This window comes from Lytechinus variegatus, chromosome 2 (assembly GCF_018143015.1).
Source record: "Lytechinus variegatus isolate NC3 chromosome 2, Lvar_3.0, whole genome shotgun sequence".
Classification (NCBI taxonomy): Eukaryota; Metazoa; Echinodermata; class Echinoidea; order Temnopleuroida; family Toxopneustidae; genus Lytechinus; species Lytechinus variegatus.
This window is the reverse complement of record NC_054741.1, coordinates 75,920,608-75,940,317: the sequence shown is the minus strand read 5'-3', so window position 1 is coordinate 75,940,317 and position 19,710 is coordinate 75,920,608. Positions and strand designations below refer to the sequence as shown.

Sequence of the window (19,710 nt, the reverse complement as noted above, 5' to 3'; positions counted from 1 at the left end):
ATGTACTTTTGTTTTGCTTTTTAGGGGCATTTTCTGTAATTTCCGACTGTTGCTGTACGCCACAGCGAATAAAAACAAAAGAAAACTGGATCTTGGGCCCTGAATAATCTAGTATTTTGGATTTAAAAAAAAAACATCCAAAATAATGGGATGAAAAGTGCAGAAAAAAATCATTGTTAAAGGTCAAGTCCACCTCAGAAAAATATTGATTTGAATCAATAGAGAAAAATCAGACGAGTACAATGCTGAAAATTTCATCTAAATCGGATGTAAAATAAGAAAGTTATGACATTTCAAAGTTTCGCTTATTTTTAACAAAAAGTTATATAAACGAGTCAGTTACATCCAAATGAGAGAGTCGATGATGTCACTCACTCACTTTTTCTTTTTTATTGTTTGAATTATACAATATTTCAATTTTTACGAATTTGACAATTAGGACCTTAGAGCCTTGCCTGAAGCTCAAAATGTTAAAATAATGGAATTCCACGTGTTCAGGGAGGAATGAAACCTCATTTCACATGACAATGACGAGAAAATCAAAATATTTCATAATTCAAATAAAAATCAAAAGAAATAGTGAGTGAGTGACATCATCGACTCTCTCATTTGGATGTAACTGGCTCGTTCATACAACTATTTTGTTAAAAATAAGCGAAACTTTGAGCGAAATGGAAGAAAGGAGAAGGGAAAGAAAAAAGGTAAAGGAGAACGGAAAGAAAGGAAAGGGAAAAGGAGAGAGAAAGAGAAGGGAGAAAATAGGAATGGTGAGAGAGGTGAAAAGATAACGAAAGGAATGAAATGGAGAGGGAAGGGAAGAGAATGTATGGTACAGGACTGGTGTCGATCAGTGTTCATGATTGGGGATGACTTTGTCTCCACCTATTTTACATCATAAACCGGAATAAAGGAAACTAACAAAATGAAGTGACATTCACAATGAATAACGGAGCAGTACCCCATGCGCACGGTTGAGGGAAGGGCAAATTAAAAAAAAATAGGGTCATGTGACTCATGTATTTAAAAAAATGAATGTTATTCTCTTTTATACTGGCTTTGCTTTCTCAAACCTTTCGTTTCAAACAATTTCCGGAAAAGGGGAATGATTTCATTCAATACCACGTTAATTAGTTTAACGCTTATTTAACCAATCACAAAGACAAAGAAAGACACCCTCGGTATAATAGTTCCAGAAAGCTCATCTCACCTTACCCATAATCATAGGTATGCCCAAAGAAAATATCCGATGTACCGGATGCTTTCCTTTCACTCCTCTTTGACCCCCCTCTCTCAAAATCACTTTCCCTCTCGTCTGCCTCTTTCCTCCTAACTTACCTATCACCCCTTCTCTTTCTCTACCAATCCTCTCTACTCTACATAGTAATCTTGTACCTAAAAGAGTATTAACAAAAATACACGCTGGCTTCTTTGTAAAAATTGCACACTGGAAATTTATTTCAGCTAATAATCACAATCATTGTTTATCAAAATGATTAAAATGCAAATATTAAAAATGTAATGAATAGGCCCCAATCTTAATGATTATGTATAGCATAAAGCAATGATACTGTCCTATAGAAATACTGAACAATTATTGGCTTAACATGCGCGGTATATTTTCAGATCATATAATTATGTACAATTATTATTATTGTAATATATTAGAAAAATTAATATGTATATTTTCTTCACAATTCTGGAATCAATGAAATGTACACCATCGTTTTCATATAAAATTAACTAAAATGCTAAGTGTTATTCCAGCGATCAGGAATGAAAAAAAAAACACACATAATAATAATACAATGTAGTACTGCATGCATCATATTTTGTTCACCCATCAACTTGTCGATGTCGTCTGAAAAGGTGTAAGACTTGACAACTTCCTTGCTTTGACCACGGACCCTTCTTAGTAGGGTCCATGGTCCAACTATTCTGTCGGTCAGTAACGCAATGTGCAAAAACTTTGAGAATAAGAGCATGGTGTATGGGATGATGTAGCGACAGACCCCCAAAACTGATTTTGCAGTTCTGGAGTTATATTCACTTCAATTCAAATGAATTTAAGAAAAAGTCATCATAGAATTGTTAATTTTCTTGTTAAGGGCTTTTAATATAGGCAATAAGAGGTGTTCCATTTACCATTAATAGAATATTAGAATACCATATAAAGAGTTTAGAAAACCCAGACTCAATGGACTACTCATCAAATCACCTTTTTACTCTCAAAATGACAAATTGATGACATGCCTAATATTTCATAAAGTAAAGCAGACGACATATAATGATGCTCAAACTTAAGGTTCAACTTTCTACTAATAAACCTTTCTAGAAAACATATTTATACTAATTTATTTCTGTTAGTCTGGGTGACATAATGATTAAGAAAGGCATACAGCTTATACTACGAATAAGTTTGTGAAAACCCCATTGGCCAAATTCTCAATGATGGTTTCAATGCAGATCCGTGTATTATCACTCTTGATTCAGACATGAATTTATCTGGCTTTGTCAAAAGCATGCTTACTCGACTATTCCAGTGAATGCAATCAAATGCAATGATAAATTATAATTAGGTACAGAAAGTCTGCAATAAAGTTACAATTTTGTAACATAGTACAATTTAAACCATCTTTGTGAATTTGGCCTCTTTTATATTGCTGAAAATCAAACTATTACTAAGAGCATCTTATCAGGCATCAATATCCCATAATATAAAGTAGTGCAAACTATATGTAGTGTCCTATACTAGTAGTGTACTTCCACTGTAAATCAACTTTCACACGGAATCATTAAAATACGACCTTGATGACTTTTTTTGATAATATTTGGCTTGAAACTTGCTGATAAAGCACAATCAAGTAACTCCTGACTGCATTCTTGTATCAGAAAATTTCAAATTTTTTAACATTCCCAACAGTTTAAAATTATGTTTATTTCAATAGGAGATTTTCAAGGATTCCTGGGAAATTTGCAACCATAAACTGAAGTGTTAGTGAATCTGCTCAGTAGGTCCATGATCTGCCTGATATCAAAATCTCTTAGGACCCAATAGAGGTGAAATCTGACCTGGAAGACATACTGTACGTCTAAAGGAAGTGTCCCCAGTTCCACATAGCCAATTATTTGACCTATATTTGAAGGGCAATTTTATTGGTGCAGTACTTTACTGCACTCTAAAACACCATTCACTACTATAATTTCTCCATTGCAATACGCATACGAGTCAATATTGTGTTTTGGGCTTCCTTGGCACTTGCTTCTGTGAATGATTTTGTCACCCAGGGAGATGAGATGCGTGCATGGTAACTGAGATAAGCTCCTGGCCCACGATGCCCTGACCTGGGCTCCACACCCCATGTCACATGACCCACTACAGTGCCATACCAGACTGAGTAATGGAAATTAAGAATGCTGTCAGGTCTGCGCAGAAAGAAAATAATTTTTCAAATGAACTTAAGGCAGCAAAATCTAGGTAGAAAACGTCCACCACATTAAATTTTTTCCTTCGCACAAAAGTGTTTTATGAATACGAAATGTCGACAAAAATTAAGGAACAAAATGATGTAAAATTTCTAAAATGTCAGGTCAACATAATATCGGGGGAAAATGGGATGTTATGCTGGTCTACCAGGTATTCAAAGACTAAAATTGCTGAATTGCTGGAAAATTGAAATTAAATTAATAATTTTTAAAAGTTTCAATAGCAATGTTCCATCTTGGACCAAAAGGGGTGACATGAATACTATTAGAACTTAGAAGGTAGGAAAACTGAGTTCATCTTACTTTGTAAATTCCATTTTGGTATCAAAGATCACTGGGAGAGTGAAGTTGAAGACTGTGGGAACATGCTCTTCTATTGTGTGGAACTCTGTGATTATACCATCTGCAGACTTCTCACTGCCTATCTTTTTAGTTGATACTCTACAAAACAAGCAGAGAATAGTTTTGAAAATATGTGAATTTTATTCTTAATTATTGAAGTGGTTTTATTGAAAAAAATCCTATCTATGAAACCAATATATGTAATGTAAGTGTGGAAGACTGAAGCCTAAGTGAGAAACAACACGTCTATGCAATATCTACTAAACAGCAAAGTGAATGGTTTCAAGTTAAGTATCTCCCCACCCTACAAAAATTATATCATATTGAAAATTTTCTACTATGAACCAAAAATTTTGAGGGGACATCACATTGCATATGTGGGAAAAGGCCTTTTAAAATGAATTTCTACTTTTGTGATAGATTTTGACATAATATTCAAAAAATAAAATATTTCACCCTTTTCTCTTTCATCATATATATTTGTGACAAATTTATCCTTTTTTGTGTTGATGGGGGTGGGGGCTGAGCCCCCATATAAATAAATTTATATTGTATATATGTGTGTGTGTGTGTGTCTACAAAGTCAAACACATAATTGATGTTAGATCTGATTCTATATCAACAAAAATATTAATTATGTTTTTGTTAAGCCCATTAAATTGCTAGAGCCTATAAACTCTGACTTAATCATCATCACTGATCTGATTAGGATCGGATTATACTACTACTACTACTAGATTATACTACAGTACTTGATCTACTTGTAAAGAAGGCCGAGATCCATTTCGGATTATTGATTAGATTGTTACATGCCCTCTTCAATTTCAGGATAAGTAGCGTTAAAATTTTTCAAAATGTTCTCAGTCTCATGACTAATTCATCTGGAATCTTTTCGAGGTAATTAATGACAAACTTGTCATTAGTTAATGATTAACATCGCTTCGTTTGATCATGGCTTGCGCTTCGAAATTGTACGGCCGGTGTGTAAGATCTACGGGGAAGTTCGGGCGGACAAGAGTGTCAATGAACCGTTAGTCGCATTATACTTACACATACGGCTGGAATCTCTCGATGATATCCATGCTAGATATCGCCTTATACACAGTGGATGGCTTCTGATAAATGAAAATCCCAGACTCTATCTCGAATGAAGATTTGGTGAGCATAATATACACAAATATAGCTAAAAGCGCAACAAACACAAAGTTGTTCATTTTGCCTACAAATCGAATGCACCGCTCCAGATACCAGTACCAGCGACTAGAACATCACCTGCAGGTAGCACAGCGCCGGATCGATCAGAAAGAAACTTTTGTAGTCTTCGCATGCAGGCTAGTATTAGGGGTATATAGGCAGCCAGGCACAAACGGGGGCACTGATACCGATTGTTTGATCAACAAATAGGGTGGAAATTTTTTATATATTTTTTTGCATAATAGTTCAAAGCATCAAGAATGTAAACAAAGCTGAACTAAATACCAAAGCTAGAACTACAAATATTAAGGAAACCAAATGTCAAATTGACAGTCCTATATAGTACAATAATAATATTAGATGAGTGTATAGGCATAATACTCGCCAGAATCTCTATGCGCTTTTAAATTAAGTCTCATACAAGTGGGGGGGGGGGGCTGTTAAAATACTTAGAATAAAAACAACATAAATAGGGCTTACTAAATTTTTGACTTGCCAAATTTTATCGTGACCGACATGAACTTCATTTTGTAGTTACCCCCCCTTTTTTTGGGGGGGGGGGGGGCTTGTTGAATTTAAAACAGCACCCCTGTTAAAAATCGTTCCCATGCAGCTAGGGCCTTGAAAAATATTAGAGAAAACAAAATATAAAAGAAAAAAGGGGAAGAAAAATCAGACATTAAGAATATTTTTCATACTTATCAAGAGAGGAGTAAAACTTTCTTGTATAATTATGATCAGTTCCGTTACTCCCGGGGCGGGTCCAGCTTTCGCCAATAGGGGGTCAGAAAAAAAATCGACAATTTCCCTGATGATCGGCCACTAAAATAAGTAGTGCGAGACAAGCACAAATATTTTGGTATTTAACTTATTTAGACATTAAAAGTGTTCATTAACATGATGTTTAATTGCGCCTAAATAATAATAATAATGAGACTCGAATCACGATTAGATCATGTAGATTCTACAATAATATTGATATTTAAAATTGATTTAAAAAACGGGATCTTTGAAACTCCTTGCTTGATTCATTCACCCTTCTTATTTTTATTCATTGCTTCCTCATTTCCCTTTTCCCCCTTTTCCACGAAGGATTCCATAGCTCAGGTCGCGGAGTATATATTATAGAACAGTATACAGCACTTATTTTGTTTGCTTGTTTTACTTTCATTTTTGCGTTCACAATACATTGTCAAAAATAGTTTACAATGTTTGAAATAGACAAAAAATCCATATTGTATACAACACAAACATAATACATAATTCGAAAAAATGGCGTGAGCATATAATTCACATTTTAATTGTAAATAAAAAAACATTAACAAATGAATACAGGAGACAGCCATCGTATAAAAACAAAAAATACAAAACGGATGGATAGACCATATTCAGTTTTGTCAACATGACAATACTGTTCTTCCATATAGGGTCTATATACAATGAAAAGTAAACACAAATGAAAGAAACGTAACATCGGTGCCCCGTAAGATTAGCGATCAATCGCTAAATAAACTGACCAATCAATATGTTACACGCGCATTATGTTTAAATTACTGACCAGGGACCAATCAGTGCGGTTCTTTCATATTTGCAATTCATCGCAAACCTTTGTGTTACGGAGCCCTGGAGTAAAGAATCAAACAAAATAACAAAAGTGATATAATATCACCTGTCACTAAAAGGAAAAGATTATAAAATTCAATAGTTTGCCAAGAATTTCCACGAAATAGTTTATAAAATGAATTGGGCTGCTATATTGAAATAATTTTCACAAGGAGCAAAAGACTGCTATATGTTAAACGAATAAACATTTATTGTAAACTGTTATATAACACAAGATTGTATGCCAATGATACGGGGTTTTTTATACATCTCCATCACTTTAAAAATGCATTTAAAGGGTTGGTCCAGGCTGGAGATATTTCAGTAAAATTAAAAAAAGCAAAATGCTGAAAATTTGATCAAAGTCGGATAACAAATAACAAAGTTATTGAATTTTAAAGATTTGCATTATTCCGGTGAAACAGTTATAGGCATGCATGTCTTTATGAATACCCATTAGATGGGATGATGTTGTCATATCTCCACTTGTCCGTTAGTATTTTATTACATGAAATTAGGTTTATTAAAAAATTTTCTACTAAGAACTAATACAATTGGATTGAAAGCTGATTAAACTGCATTAGTTATATATTGCCGCAACTTATTTCATCATTATGGAGACATATCATTTACACATGTATGAAAAAATGAAACATTTATGATTTCATGTAATAACATTAGAAAAGGGAAAGTGGAGATGTGACATCATCAGCCAACCTAATGAATATTCATGACGATGTGCATATAACTGTTTTCACAAAATATTGATAAACTTTAAAATTCAATAACGTCAGTGTCAAATAAATTATATGGATCGGGATCGCTTCGTATAAAAATGACCAAGCTTTCAACTTCGAATAGCCCTGTTTCGAAACCTTTAATAAAAGTCAGAATGTTGTAGCAAGACAACTTGCTGCATCGCAAACTTGCATTTTCAAGCAGCTGTTAATATTCATATAATCCATATTCTAATCACTTTTTAATTTTAATTTATAGTCGTTATTGACGATTCAGTGAAAAACATATACATAACCCTTATACATTCGAAAGATATACATACAATGATAGAATATTTACAAAAATTAATTACAATTGAGCAAAAGCATACTAAGAGTCACAAAAGGAATATAATTAAGTTCAAAGAATTTGAAAACAGTATAACTAGTCTAAGAGAATATAACATAAAAATGGCTTTGCAGCTAAGTAATGAATATGATAACTATCTATAAATTCCGAAAATAATATTTTTCTCTTTTGTATGTAGTTGTGCCTTTGTATTTTTATTTTTACATTAGATGGAAGTTTATACGTTTTTTTATTTTTTATCATTTTTTTTAATAATAATTCCTTTCTAAATCCTTATACTCTGCCATAACTCTCTCTGTCAACCTAGCAAAAATACTAGAATTTATAAATGTAACAGACAATTTAAGCTCGATTTTCTGCAATGATAAGTTTACCCCCGGGAGTTTACCACTTTCCAACTTTTTTCGAAATATGACATAGGTCTACATAATATCAACGAGTACACATTTTATAACATTAATGTTATGGGGTTTTTGTGTAAAGCAGAAGGATGCTTTCCCAATGTAACAAACGTACAAATCAAGCTTGATTGGGTACGTGGTCATATTATTCTTGAGATATCTATTTCTCGATATCTGAGACCATGAGGTGATGCCCTCCATCAATACCGATCGTTTCTCCAGTGGTAAAAGATGAGTCCGAAGATGCCAGAAATGCGATGAAACGAGCTACTTCATCTGGATTACCGGTTCTCCGCATCGGGTGAGAGCGGCTATAACTCTCAAAGAACTATAATGTATCAAAAAAATATGACATCACTTTTTTTCATTATTCGTTCATGATTATGACAAAGATTATGTTAGATGAGAGTAAAATGATTATTGACCCGTTAATTCTGTTTTGCTAAATAGAGTAATGTCGGGACTGCTCCTCTGCATGACAATGATGATGATCGAAGCCGGATCGAAGCAGAAAACTGAAGCAGAAAAATCAAGTTGCCATTTATCATAAGTTGCCTAAGGGAAATGTTTATACCCTCTAATTGCACCTTATTCGAAACAAGAGTAGATAAAGCAATCTATAAAATATGCCTATAAATTATAGCACCTCGCATGCAGGTCCAGGGGAGTTACCGCCCCCCGAGGAAATTTATGATTTTCGTTTCTAAAAAGGAAAAATAGAAATAAGACGGTGTAACAAATTGTCTAGGGGGGAAATAGAAAATGTTGGCACCTATGACCACTAATAAAGAGAAAATGTCGGTCTATGTGCATGGACATAATATAATACATAAATTACGTGATTTATTATCATAATGATCATTATGATCAATGGTATAAATCATTTCTATAATCAAAATTTTATGAATTAAAATGAAACTTCTTATAACTTTCGTAGCGTAAGTTTTAAAGAAAGGTAAAAAAAAACAATTATCATACCTGTGTTACTTGTTCATCTGTAATTCCCAATTCTCGCTTGAACAACGGAGTCTCAATAACACCAGGGCTGCATGGCAATGTATAAATATACATAAAAAAATACACTTTGAAAAAGCCCTGGGAATTAAAAAAATATACGATGTGTGGGTAATTTTTGTTCACTATAATCTTGGGTTCGGGTCTCATCTATCCAATGAAAGTAAATGATCTGATTTTGACAGAATGTTACACTTGAGTGAGCACTGTCCATTTTTGTAAAGCTCGCAGAAATCTGTTTGCACAGAAATGCCCGTTTTCACGCTGATTCAAGAGGAAAGGGCGAAATCAAACTTACCCTACGAAGCATTTGTCATGCATTTCCCTAGCAATTTTGGTCAACTGAAATAAACCGATAGATTCAAGCATTTCTTAACGATTTTGCCACTCAAGTAAGCACAACCTCTACCCTGTCTGTGCCAGCTGGATCTGAAGACATAGCTGAATCCGAACAAAATTAATGTTTATATCAGACATCTCCAGCATTTTCACTAAGTTTTTATCATTTAAAAGTGCATGGGTTTATATTTTTTCATTTAATACTTTTTTCTTCGCACTTTTCTCAATCTTGACAATGATAAACAAAATGAAAATAGAGCCTAAGCCATTTCATGTAAATCACAGCTCAGTGTAAAGCAATTATCATCACGATGGCCTCGGTGTGTGGGGGAGTGGGGTGGGGCGCAATGCACCCTTTGAAGTGTTTTGAGCAAGGAAACAAATTAAAAAAGGTAAAAGATATCTTCAAATCAATTTCAGACTAGCTAAATTACACGTGTTCGTCATGATCAAGATCCACTTTTATTCGCATAACTATTACAAAGTTCTGCGCGCAAATCATTTTTCACTAACTTTTCAAAAGCAAGTGGTGCTCACTCAAGCGGAAATATTTTCGACAGTTATATCGTCATTTGCTTAAATGGATTTGTATACCACAGTTAAAATGTGAAAAATCTTCAGGATATTACAAATGTATAATTTTACTGGATTTTTTTTCCAAGTGTAAACTTTTTGTGATAAGCACTCTATAATAATCGCTTAGGACTTATTGTGTTTATCATTCCTTGTGCTCGCATTGTCTACTTAATGAGATAAATAACCCGGTTGTAGTAACACCTCCCATTTTCAAGTCAATATACACCAAATACATTTCCTTGCAATTCTAGTTATTATTAATTGTTTTATGTAGTGACATACTACTTAAATGGCCCCCTTTTTAGATATCAAAACATTTCCAGTCCGTGCATACGCTAACATTAGTGGATTGGTGAGATATGTCTGCAATTCATGAATTCCTTAATGATTCCTAAAAATGTCACTTTTTTCTGGTTTGAACATCAACAATTTTCAGCTTGCGCTTTGCGCTCTCATTTGGTTTGTGAAATACGTATGGTCTTAGTGAATTCATACAAAAAGCCTTAAAATGCTCCTCTTCAGGTCTGAATTTCAAAAATTTTCAGCTCGCGCTTCGCCCTCGCAATATTTTAATATAGTGAGATACGAATCATGTTTATGATTACAATGACTACAAAAAGTGTTCATGTGTTTAGATGTAACTCTAACAAAATCAGTAAGTGCTTGGCACTCGTATATATATGCCCTTCATGAATTCTTTAAAAATGTCTCTGTTTGGGGTCAATAGGCCTATATACAAAAATTTCAGCTCGGTGAACAACGGTACGCCACTGCCTATATTCGTTACTATTTACTCCATCATTACGGTACTACTCACTTTACTGCGTTGACTCGAACTCCATGAGGTGCCAATTCTACCAAAAAAATCATGCAAAATGACAAAGTGATGATTTCCCCTGAAGGGAATCTCTTGTGGGAAACAAGTTATAGCATAAGCATCAGTCCTAGACTTTGAAATCCCTACCAAAATTAGAAATTGTACATCTTCTGCATGCATATCATGGAAATATGCATTGTCAATCGTGTAGACCGTGTGCGTATATCCTAAAGGCGATGAACAATGAGGACAGGAATAAAGGGCCAACGACAGGGCCATGTCAGATTTCCACATCATCGATTGATGAGATGATAATAATAATAACGGTTATTTATATGCGTTATGCACAAAAAGTATCACAGCGCTTACAATTGTCAGAAATAAAATATAGATATAAATGTTAAGCATAGGCGGCGGAAGCGGGGGGGACGGGGGGGGGACGTGTCCCCCCCTAAATTTTAGGTGGGGGGACGGTCCCCCCCTAAATTTTGTTTTGATAACCTTTTTTTTTTTTTTTTTTTGCTTGTCAATTTTTTTTCCTGCGTCCCCCCTAAATTCACGTGGACCCCCTTGACACGTGTGTTGTCCCCCCCTAAAATTTAGGTTGATGACCTTTTTTTTTTTTTTTTTTTTTTTTTGCTTCTCAAAAATTTTTGGGGCGCTTGTCCTATTTTTGTCCATCCAAAAATTTCAGGTGGACACCCCCTAAATTTATTGGCTTCCGCCGCCAATGATGTTAAGTAACAGTATAGAACTATTGGTGTTCTCAACTGCGCCATCAGATGAGGCATGGTGGCCCCTTGCTGCTTCGTTCACCAACAGTTTAAGGGACAAACCCATGCAGTCAGCACAATAGAAGCTCTAGTATAGCGCACTTGAGGCCACCGGGCCCCAGATGGGTTAGCCAATTTATACCCCTTTCACCCGGGGGGGCCACTTCCATTCACGAGTGGATACCATGCGCGACCATGGGGTCTCGATCGAAAAGCACCCTAAACACGTAATTTCCATATTCTGAAAATGCACCCCTTAACAAGTATTGGCGTGTGAAACCCTACCCTTAACAAGTATTGGAAACAAAACGATACTCTTGGCAAATATTCCCTGAAATGAACCCCTAAACAAGTACAGGAATGTTTTATTGTTACGGGTCCTTCGGTCGTCGATCGGCTTTACCTTACTTTGGTTTAGTGCGACCCCACCTTCTACACCTCGCGCAAATAGGACTCTAAACACGTAGTGTTGGGGCAAAAAGGACATCCTTAATAAAACATTTTAATTTTGTTTTATCATCCCCGCAAATTTGACCCTAAACACGTAATTTTCCTAGCGAAATAGATACCCTTTTTTCATTATTTTTGTGTTTTTGACACCCTTATCACGTTACGTACGTAACGTGCCCTATCGTGAAAAGGACATCCTTTTTACGTGTTTTTTTGGTCGCGCATGGTATCCACTCGTCAATATAAGTGCCCCCCCCCGGGCCCTTTCAGTAACTCGCTGGCCCGGGCCAGGCCCGGGCGCGGGGCTAAGTCGTAAAATTTTGAGTTTATGAATGGCGCGGGCCAAAATAGCCCGCGCCAAGCCCAGGCTATTTTGGTGCTGCTTTTATCAGCACCAGACCAGCGCCAGGCCCGCACCAGGCGCCGACCAAAGAGTTTATGAACGGATAGCAGCACCAGGCCCCGGTCAAAATTCCTCACACGGTCAAAGGTCACACAATTCTGGCCGTGCCTCCGCATCGCGTGTACATCAATTTACCGCGCGAATATTCAGCGAATACGGAGCACTTCCGCTCTGTATATGGCGTGTTCAGTTACCATGACAGTTTGCCCTTACGTGCCCGAGTTTTTGAATGGGTGATCGTAAAAGTGGCGCGGCTCTGCTATAGTTACTGAAAGCATTTTTTATCGCTTGGTGCGGACTATTTTAGCGCGGGCCTGGTACGGACCAAAAAATCATGAGTTACTGAAAACGGTATAAGTCAAACCAAACAGTGATAGAAAAATTCATCCAAAAAAAAAAAACAAAACATATTAAATGAATGAAAATAGAAATATAGATAACATGATATGACTTGAGTTGTCGTTTGAAAGATGATATCTTAGAGACCGATTGAAAACGAAGCAAAAAACTAAACTCAATCAATATAGAATCTTTGTTTAAGACGACGAAGTAAGATTGTTTGAAAAGTGGAAAAGTCATAAAGTGCCAATAAAATTTTTCTTTTATTTTCTCATCAAGAATGAAAATATAATTTTTTTGACCACCCTTTTATTTTAATTAAATGAGAATCTAAAAACATGACGCTAGGGTTTTTTCTAGTTTGCTTTTCTAGCTGGTCATAAAGATGAAGAATCATGTACCTTCAGCTGTACACCTTGTCATGTGATCTAAGGCAGTTTTTGACATCCCATAAATCAATGAGTTGACTATCTGTAACCGAATTTAAAAAAAAGAAGAAAGCAATATTTTAATCATGCACTACTGTTTAATGATATACAGTACACAAAACGCATACATGACATAGTGGATTTGTACACTTTTAAAATGTTGTCACTCTTCGCCCTTTGTCATGTTTGTTTAAAGAGTGATATACTTACTTGCTTTATGCTTTCATTGTTTTAAGTGTATTCCGAACCCAAAGACCATGAAGACAGAAGGAAAAAGATAAATATCGGTAGATTTCAAGTATAAGAAAAAAAAAACGCAGACAGAAAGATAGGTAGGTAGATAGAAAGAAAGAAAGATAGATATATAGATTGATTGATAAATAGCTATAGATAGATAGACTTCTATATACCACTTTATAGGATGGAAATAGCTTAGGTTTAGGGGGATCAAATTAAGCTAATAAGAAATAAAGTCTGTGTTCTGTTACTCACTGATCGCCTTCCCATGACACTGGATATGTTCACAACATTTCCTACAAAAAGGAATGAATTGAAGAAAGTTACAATGTATTCTGGTTTTATAATCGTTTTATCGAAACCAAATCCGGGATCCAGGGTTTTTTTTAGCAAAGTTATCCAGAATATTCAATTTTTTAAATCAAGTATAATGATCATGTATTTGCCGCCATTTCTCTAAAACATTCAATGAAAATAATGCATACTAGGCCTTTACCACTGCATAATCCCTTAGATATATTATTTATGACATTTTTGCTATTGTAACCCTCCCTTTTCAGAGTTAGATGGATACAATACGACTTACTTAACATAACGATTAAGATTTTGTTTAAAGAAGCGGTTTCGCATATTCAGAAAATAAGTTTGGTATAAACAGTATTTAACTGATTACGTGCTATACAAGCATCAGTTTACTATTATCATTATTATCATTATATTTTTTATTGTTATCATCATTATTATTATTAAAATCAAACATATTAGGAATGCCTTTGCGATGAGTGGTTGGTTACCTTTTGATTTGATGAGATATGGTGTAAGGAGTTGGGTGAGTTCAAGTGGTGCTCTAACATTCACTCTGAAGGTGAGATCAAAATCATCCAAGGTCATGCTTTCTACGGTGTTCGGTGCATAAACTCCAGCATTATTCACCTGAGATTTTCACAAATGTGATCACATTCATATTGAAATAAACATGTTGAACTTTTCACTTGAAATCAACAAATTTGATTGGGGTACAATTATTTTCACAACTTATATTTACGCAAATAATATGGTAACATTCATATTAAAATGAAAATTTGTATAATTTTTTTTCACTCAAAATAGTTTACGTCTATACCTGGTAGTAGTTAGAATTCGGGGGGGGTATGTAAGATGTTTGGGATGAAATGAACAGGGGAGAACAGCGACTGAATGTTTTTTTTTAGATTATTGGAGATCGATATGACGGTATCATATTCCGTCCGGCTCCGTATACGGACTTTATTCATTGACCTGAGTCTTGTTTCCTCTATCGAAACTTTTTATTTATCTATATTATTAATTTGGTTAATGTACATTTTTTAATCGACTTTTTTATGTAGATCTTACCAAAATATCAACCTGGTTGAATCGCAAGATGGTTTGTTCAACGGTTTTCTTTACGGCGTCTCTTTCCCCATAGTCGGCTTGAATTTGTAAAACCTTTACAACATAATGAGACAGATACTCATTCAATAATTCGATTTGATGTATTCCTGGTGAATAACCGAATATTACTATTAGTAAACTTACGAATTAAAACTTGCTATACGAGCTATGAAGTTTCACATTAACGAACAAATTTCGTTTTGCATTTTCTTAACGTAGCCTATACTGTAATGATAACTTGTAAAAATGTTTTATCTAATTTAATTAACTAAACTCTATCTTTTTTAGTTCCTTGTGTTTTATTGTTGGAGATTTGAGATTCTTACATTATCATAATTGGCATCATTTACTATATTAATACAATTTTACATCCACACAAGAACGTACCCCTTGGATAAAAAAAAACATACTCTGCCAATCTGACAATGGGAAGACTTTGGAAAATCTAAAATTCAATTATGTTACATCGAACCGCAATTACCTGATCGCTGCCAAGCCCTCTGGCTAAACCTATATTAGATATTTAAAAAGAAATAATTCAAATAATTCAACATAATTATAGGACATTCAAGGCAACTGTAAGGTATAAACACTCAACAGAGCTGCGAAATAGTACTGTTTTAAGTAAGTATTACTGAAAAATGAGAAAGAATACTGGTGGTTTCATGCAAATTACTGATGTCTAATTTATCTAATGTGTTGTCCTATAACATTTCTGTCGAAATACTGATTTTCAGTCTTCAAAATACTGAAGTGTTCTTGATCAGGTGGGCATTTCTGTCTTCTTTAATTGAACATATACACCTGTATATAACTTACATGCAGAGAGTTTTCGTACTCGACCGTCTCAATGTTCCATTCCAAAGAATAAAGGGAAATAAGCGGAAGCGGAGATAAGACTTGCAAAGTGTTCCCAGGCAACATTACAATATATCAAGTAAGGTAGAACAATAATATTTTATATTGTTATCAGTATCATTTCAGGTAAAATTGATTTTAACCTAAAAACTGCGGTGTTAAAACTGACACCAATTGGGTGTTAATAGAGGACCACACCCTGAGATGTTAAAATTACAATCTAGAGATTAAACATTACACCAAAGAGTGTAAATGTAACAACAAAAGGTGTTGTAATAACACCTATAGGTGTAAAACTAACACCACCAACACCGGTGTAAAATAACCGATGTGGTCCTCTATGTACACCGGTTAACACCACAGTTTTTGCTGTGTGCCTATATAGTGGTGTAGGATTTCTCTTTCCTTTTCCTTCCAATCTTATTTTCAAATCCTATTTTTCTTTGATTCCTTTGGTTCTATAAGTTTATCGTAATTGAAATTTGAGTCTTGAAAATTAAACTAAGGAGTATTATGAATACAGATACATAATAAATGCTACAACGAACAAAAAATTAAAGAGTGTTTAATGATACTTATAAATATCATTTTCTTTGAGAGAAACTGTATGAAAAATCATCTACATTCATTGGTGACTTGTTGAAGTGTTTCCATGTTACGTCCTGTCAGGGCCAGTTGACATCCCAGCGAAGCGAAATGTCGGGCAATTTCAGCTCCTATACCCGAGCTTGCTCCTATAATGTGAATGAGAGAGCGGGAGAGAGGAAATTATGTAAATCGAATGTTATATTTTGAATTACAAGTACGTGTTTCAAAGATAAGTTTACTGTTCTATTTTGTATCAAAATAAAACAAAAATAACATGCACATATTCTGGTGAATGGTAATAAAGAACTAGACATTGTCTTCAACGAATTGAGAAGGAAATACCAAATGCTGTCCCTATATGCACGGCGTTTACGGAATTTTTATCATTTCGATTTGGTAAACAGATTCTAACTAAAGAGAAAACCATTTTATCCTCAAGAATTGAAAATAATATATTTTGAAAAAAATCAATTTACCTGGTTTATCAATTAAATTCAATTTTCAAAAAGGATTTTAGAGTACTTTGAATAATGAACTGAATTCAATATAATTACTGAATATGACTTAACTTTATTTTACAGTGAATGTATATAAGATCCACTATCTACAACTTCGTTAAATAGCTGTATACATTTATAATGTAGAGATTATTGCATCAATGCATTATTTGAACATGATGTCAGTCTCCCATATATCTTATTGTAACCTGTAATATTTATGATGTAAAAAACTTTCTTTCCTACAGTAATTGGGATATCTGTATTTTGACTTCATATTGACAGATATTATTATAGATAAAGAAAGAAGAAATGGATGAGTTACTAACTAATTTTTTTTATCATTTTTTCTGATAGAAATGATAATTTCTGGAGAGGGAACGAGAATGGCCCAAAATTGCAATCACACCTTCTATACAGTACTGATAATAAAATAATTCTGAATTTTTGAATTCAAATAGAATATTACGGAATATTACCCGTTATGACGGCAACTTTTCCTTTCAATGAAGCACCGAGTAATTCTGGACTCATGGGTGACGTCATTATGCCCAGTTTAGATGTTTATCTAACTTGATAAAGAAAATTAGAAAGTACTAGTAATTCGTAATGAAATAAAAGCAAATATGGCTTTTGTTAAACTTTTAAATACTTAATAACTGAATTGTATATCATTGCGCCTTTGAGCGAAAATTATACTGAAAAGAAAAGTAGAAACAGCGTAAGTAGGTATATTTTATCCTACAGTAAGAGGAAAACTTGTTAAAGGTATCTAAATCTGTGTGGTCGATACAACATCTCATTAGAAAGAATTCACAGAGGGGGTCTAACTCTCTTGAAAAAAATGATAAGCCCTCCCCCTTAAAAAAGGAAATGAGAAAGTGAAAACCAACGCCTTTGCGATTTTCCCCTTTGTTTTGTTATATATATTCATCTCTCTATATTTTAGTAAATTTTAATTTGCATTTGGGAAGGGATTTGTCTCTCCTCAGTCTCCTGGATCTGTCACTGTATTTATGTACATTTGGGCATGATTGCAGCACATTTAGTCTAGCAAACTGAGCACAATTGGCAAAATTAATATGAAAACAAATGGGTTAATAGACCACTCGTCGCCAAATAGTTAAGTGAAGATAGGAAATATTTTTTACCAAATAATCCCACTTCTGTCTTTTTTTCTCCTTTTTATTTTTTGTTTGGTCTGCAATGGAGGAGCAGTAGCTCCTCACCCCTACCAGTTGTAAAGCAGTGCTCATTCAATCCATTCATCTGTAGATAGTATTAGCAGGATTAGGAAAACAGATTTAACAGATCAGTGATCCAGTCTGAGAAAATAATAGCGGTCATCCCTTACTTTTTACAAACAAATGTATAAGCAAAAAAGTATATCAGCATAAATAAACAGTGTTTTAGGAGTAATATATATCTTGACTGCATGTATACCCATTAAATCATGCAGGTATTACGAAGAAAATATACTATCAGATAAAAAGAATCTACATAATCACCGGGGATTATCAATGACTGATAACTTACATTATATAAAGACATTGAAGTATGATGAAATAAACTTCTTACCTCCTTCTAGAAAATTATCTGTAATATTCCTGTACACGCATTAAATTCCATACACAGAGTGCTAACCGATTATAGTCTAAAATCTTTGTCGGTAGGTATAGGTTTGCATACATCAAAATTGTTGAGTCATTAGTGTGGCATTATAATAAAAACATGATGGTACAAAGTACAACCTACACAAGTTCAATGTTTACATAATTTGTATTCAAACGTTTTCATGAGAATTTTATATCCATGTACATCCATCAGACAAGTAAAGGATGAAATCTGATTTCATTTCACGATAATTGGGGCAAGTATTAAAGGGATGGTCCGGGCTGAAAATGTTTATATCTTAATACATAGAGTAGAATTAACTAAGCAAAATGCCGAAAATTTTATTAAAATCGGATAACAAATAATCAAGTTATTGAAGTTTAAAGTTTAGCAATATTTTGTGAAAATAGTCGTCATGAATATTCATTAGGTGGGCTGATGATGTCACATCCCCATTTTCCGTTTTCTTATGTTATTACATAAAATCATATTTTTGTTCATACTTGTCTGAATGATATGTCTCCCTTATAATGAGATAAGTTGCAGCAATAAATCTAATGCACTAAATCAGTTGTCAATCCAATTTTCTAGTTCTTGGAGGAGAAAATTTAAATAAACCTAATTTCATATAATAAAATACAAAAGACCAAATGGAGATGTGACATCATCAGCCCACCTAATGATTATTCATGACGACTGTTTCACAAAATATTGCTAAACTTAAAAATTCAATAACTTTATTATTTGTTATCCGATTTTGATGAAATTTTTGGCATTTTGCTCAGTGAATTCTACTGTATTTATTAAGCTACAAACACTTGTGTAGGGGCTTGTGTTCTATCAGGGAGTTGTAGGGACTCTCTGCTCTCTCCATGTGATTCATTTATACGGGAGTGAACCAAGTTCCATCACAACTCCCTGAAGTGAACTTGCGAAAGATCCCTACTTGCAAAAGGGATTATATTTCAAATTTTAGTGACCTATGAACAAAATGATTAGAATGGCAGGTGCAAACCAAACACTACGCGCGCGAAGCGTTAGCTAAAACTTTGTAATATTTTCACCTGAAAACTTGACATTGAAAGCACTTTTTATACCAATGATTAGGAGGTAATCTGAAATCTACAGTTTACATGAAGATATCCATGAATATTCGGATAAACAGGAGACGATGGATACAATATTCTCGAAGCATAAGATTAAGATTCTGAAGTAAAATTAATACTAAATCAATGTCTACCCAGTGAAGTCAGTCT

At 34.2% G+C, this 19,710-nt stretch overlaps 2 protein-coding genes across 2 annotated transcripts; both read right to left on the bottom strand.

Annotated features, from left to right (window-relative positions):
* Nucleotides 1-1,424: 1,424 nt before the first annotated feature.
* Nucleotides 1,425-5,114, bottom strand: LOC121409054. The gene is made up of 3 exons (XM_041600845.1): nt 4,876-5,114; nt 3,787-3,924; nt 1,425-3,423 (listed from the first exon to the last, which is right to left on the bottom strand). The coding sequence occupies exons 1-3, from the start codon at nt 5,037-5,039 to the stop codon at nt 3,195-3,197; spliced, it is 531 nt and encodes a 176-aa protein (XP_041456779.1). The 5' UTR covers nt 5,040-5,114; the 3' UTR covers nt 1,425-3,194.
* Nucleotides 5,115-7,334: 2,220 nt separating this feature from the next.
* LOC121409053 (3-oxoacyl-[acyl-carrier-protein] reductase FabG-like) lies at nt 7,335-18,540 on the bottom strand. The gene is made up of 11 exons (XM_041600844.1): nt 18,419-18,540; nt 17,320-17,408; nt 16,379-16,489; nt 15,379-15,407; nt 14,859-14,951; nt 14,279-14,417; nt 13,740-13,780; nt 13,221-13,290; nt 10,855-10,891; nt 9,087-9,153; nt 7,335-8,436 (listed from the first exon to the last, which is right to left on the bottom strand). The coding sequence occupies exons 2-11, from the start codon at nt 17,384-17,386 to the stop codon at nt 8,269-8,271; spliced, it is 822 nt and encodes a 273-aa protein (XP_041456778.1). The 5' UTR covers nt 17,387-17,408; nt 18,419-18,540; the 3' UTR covers nt 7,335-8,268.
* Nucleotides 18,541-19,710: the final 1,170 nt, after the last annotated feature.

Coding starts and splice junctions, on each gene's coding strand:
- LOC121409054 (XM_041600845.1), bottom strand. CDS start 5,039: ATGAACAACTTTGTGTTTGTTGCGCTTTTAGCTATATTTGTGTATATT. Junction 3,925..4,875: donor GAGAGATTCCAGCCGTATGT/GTAAGTATAATG, acceptor CTTGTTTTGTAG/AGTATCAACTAAAAAGATAG. Junction 3,424..3,786: donor ACCAAAATGGAATTTACAAA/GTAAGATGAACT, acceptor CTTTCTGCGCAG/ACCTGACAGCATTCTTAATT.
- LOC121409053 (XM_041600844.1), bottom strand. CDS start 17,386: ATGACGTCACCCATGAGTCCAGAATTACTCGGTGCTTCATTGAAAGGA. Junction 13,291..13,739: donor GTGTCATGGGAAGGCGATCA/GTGAGTAACAGA, acceptor ATTCGGTTACAG/ATAGTCAACTCATTGATTTA. Junction 9,154..10,854: donor GTTCGAGTCAACGCAGTAAA/GTGAGTAGTACC, acceptor ATTGCCATGCAG/CCCTGGTGTTATTGAGACTC.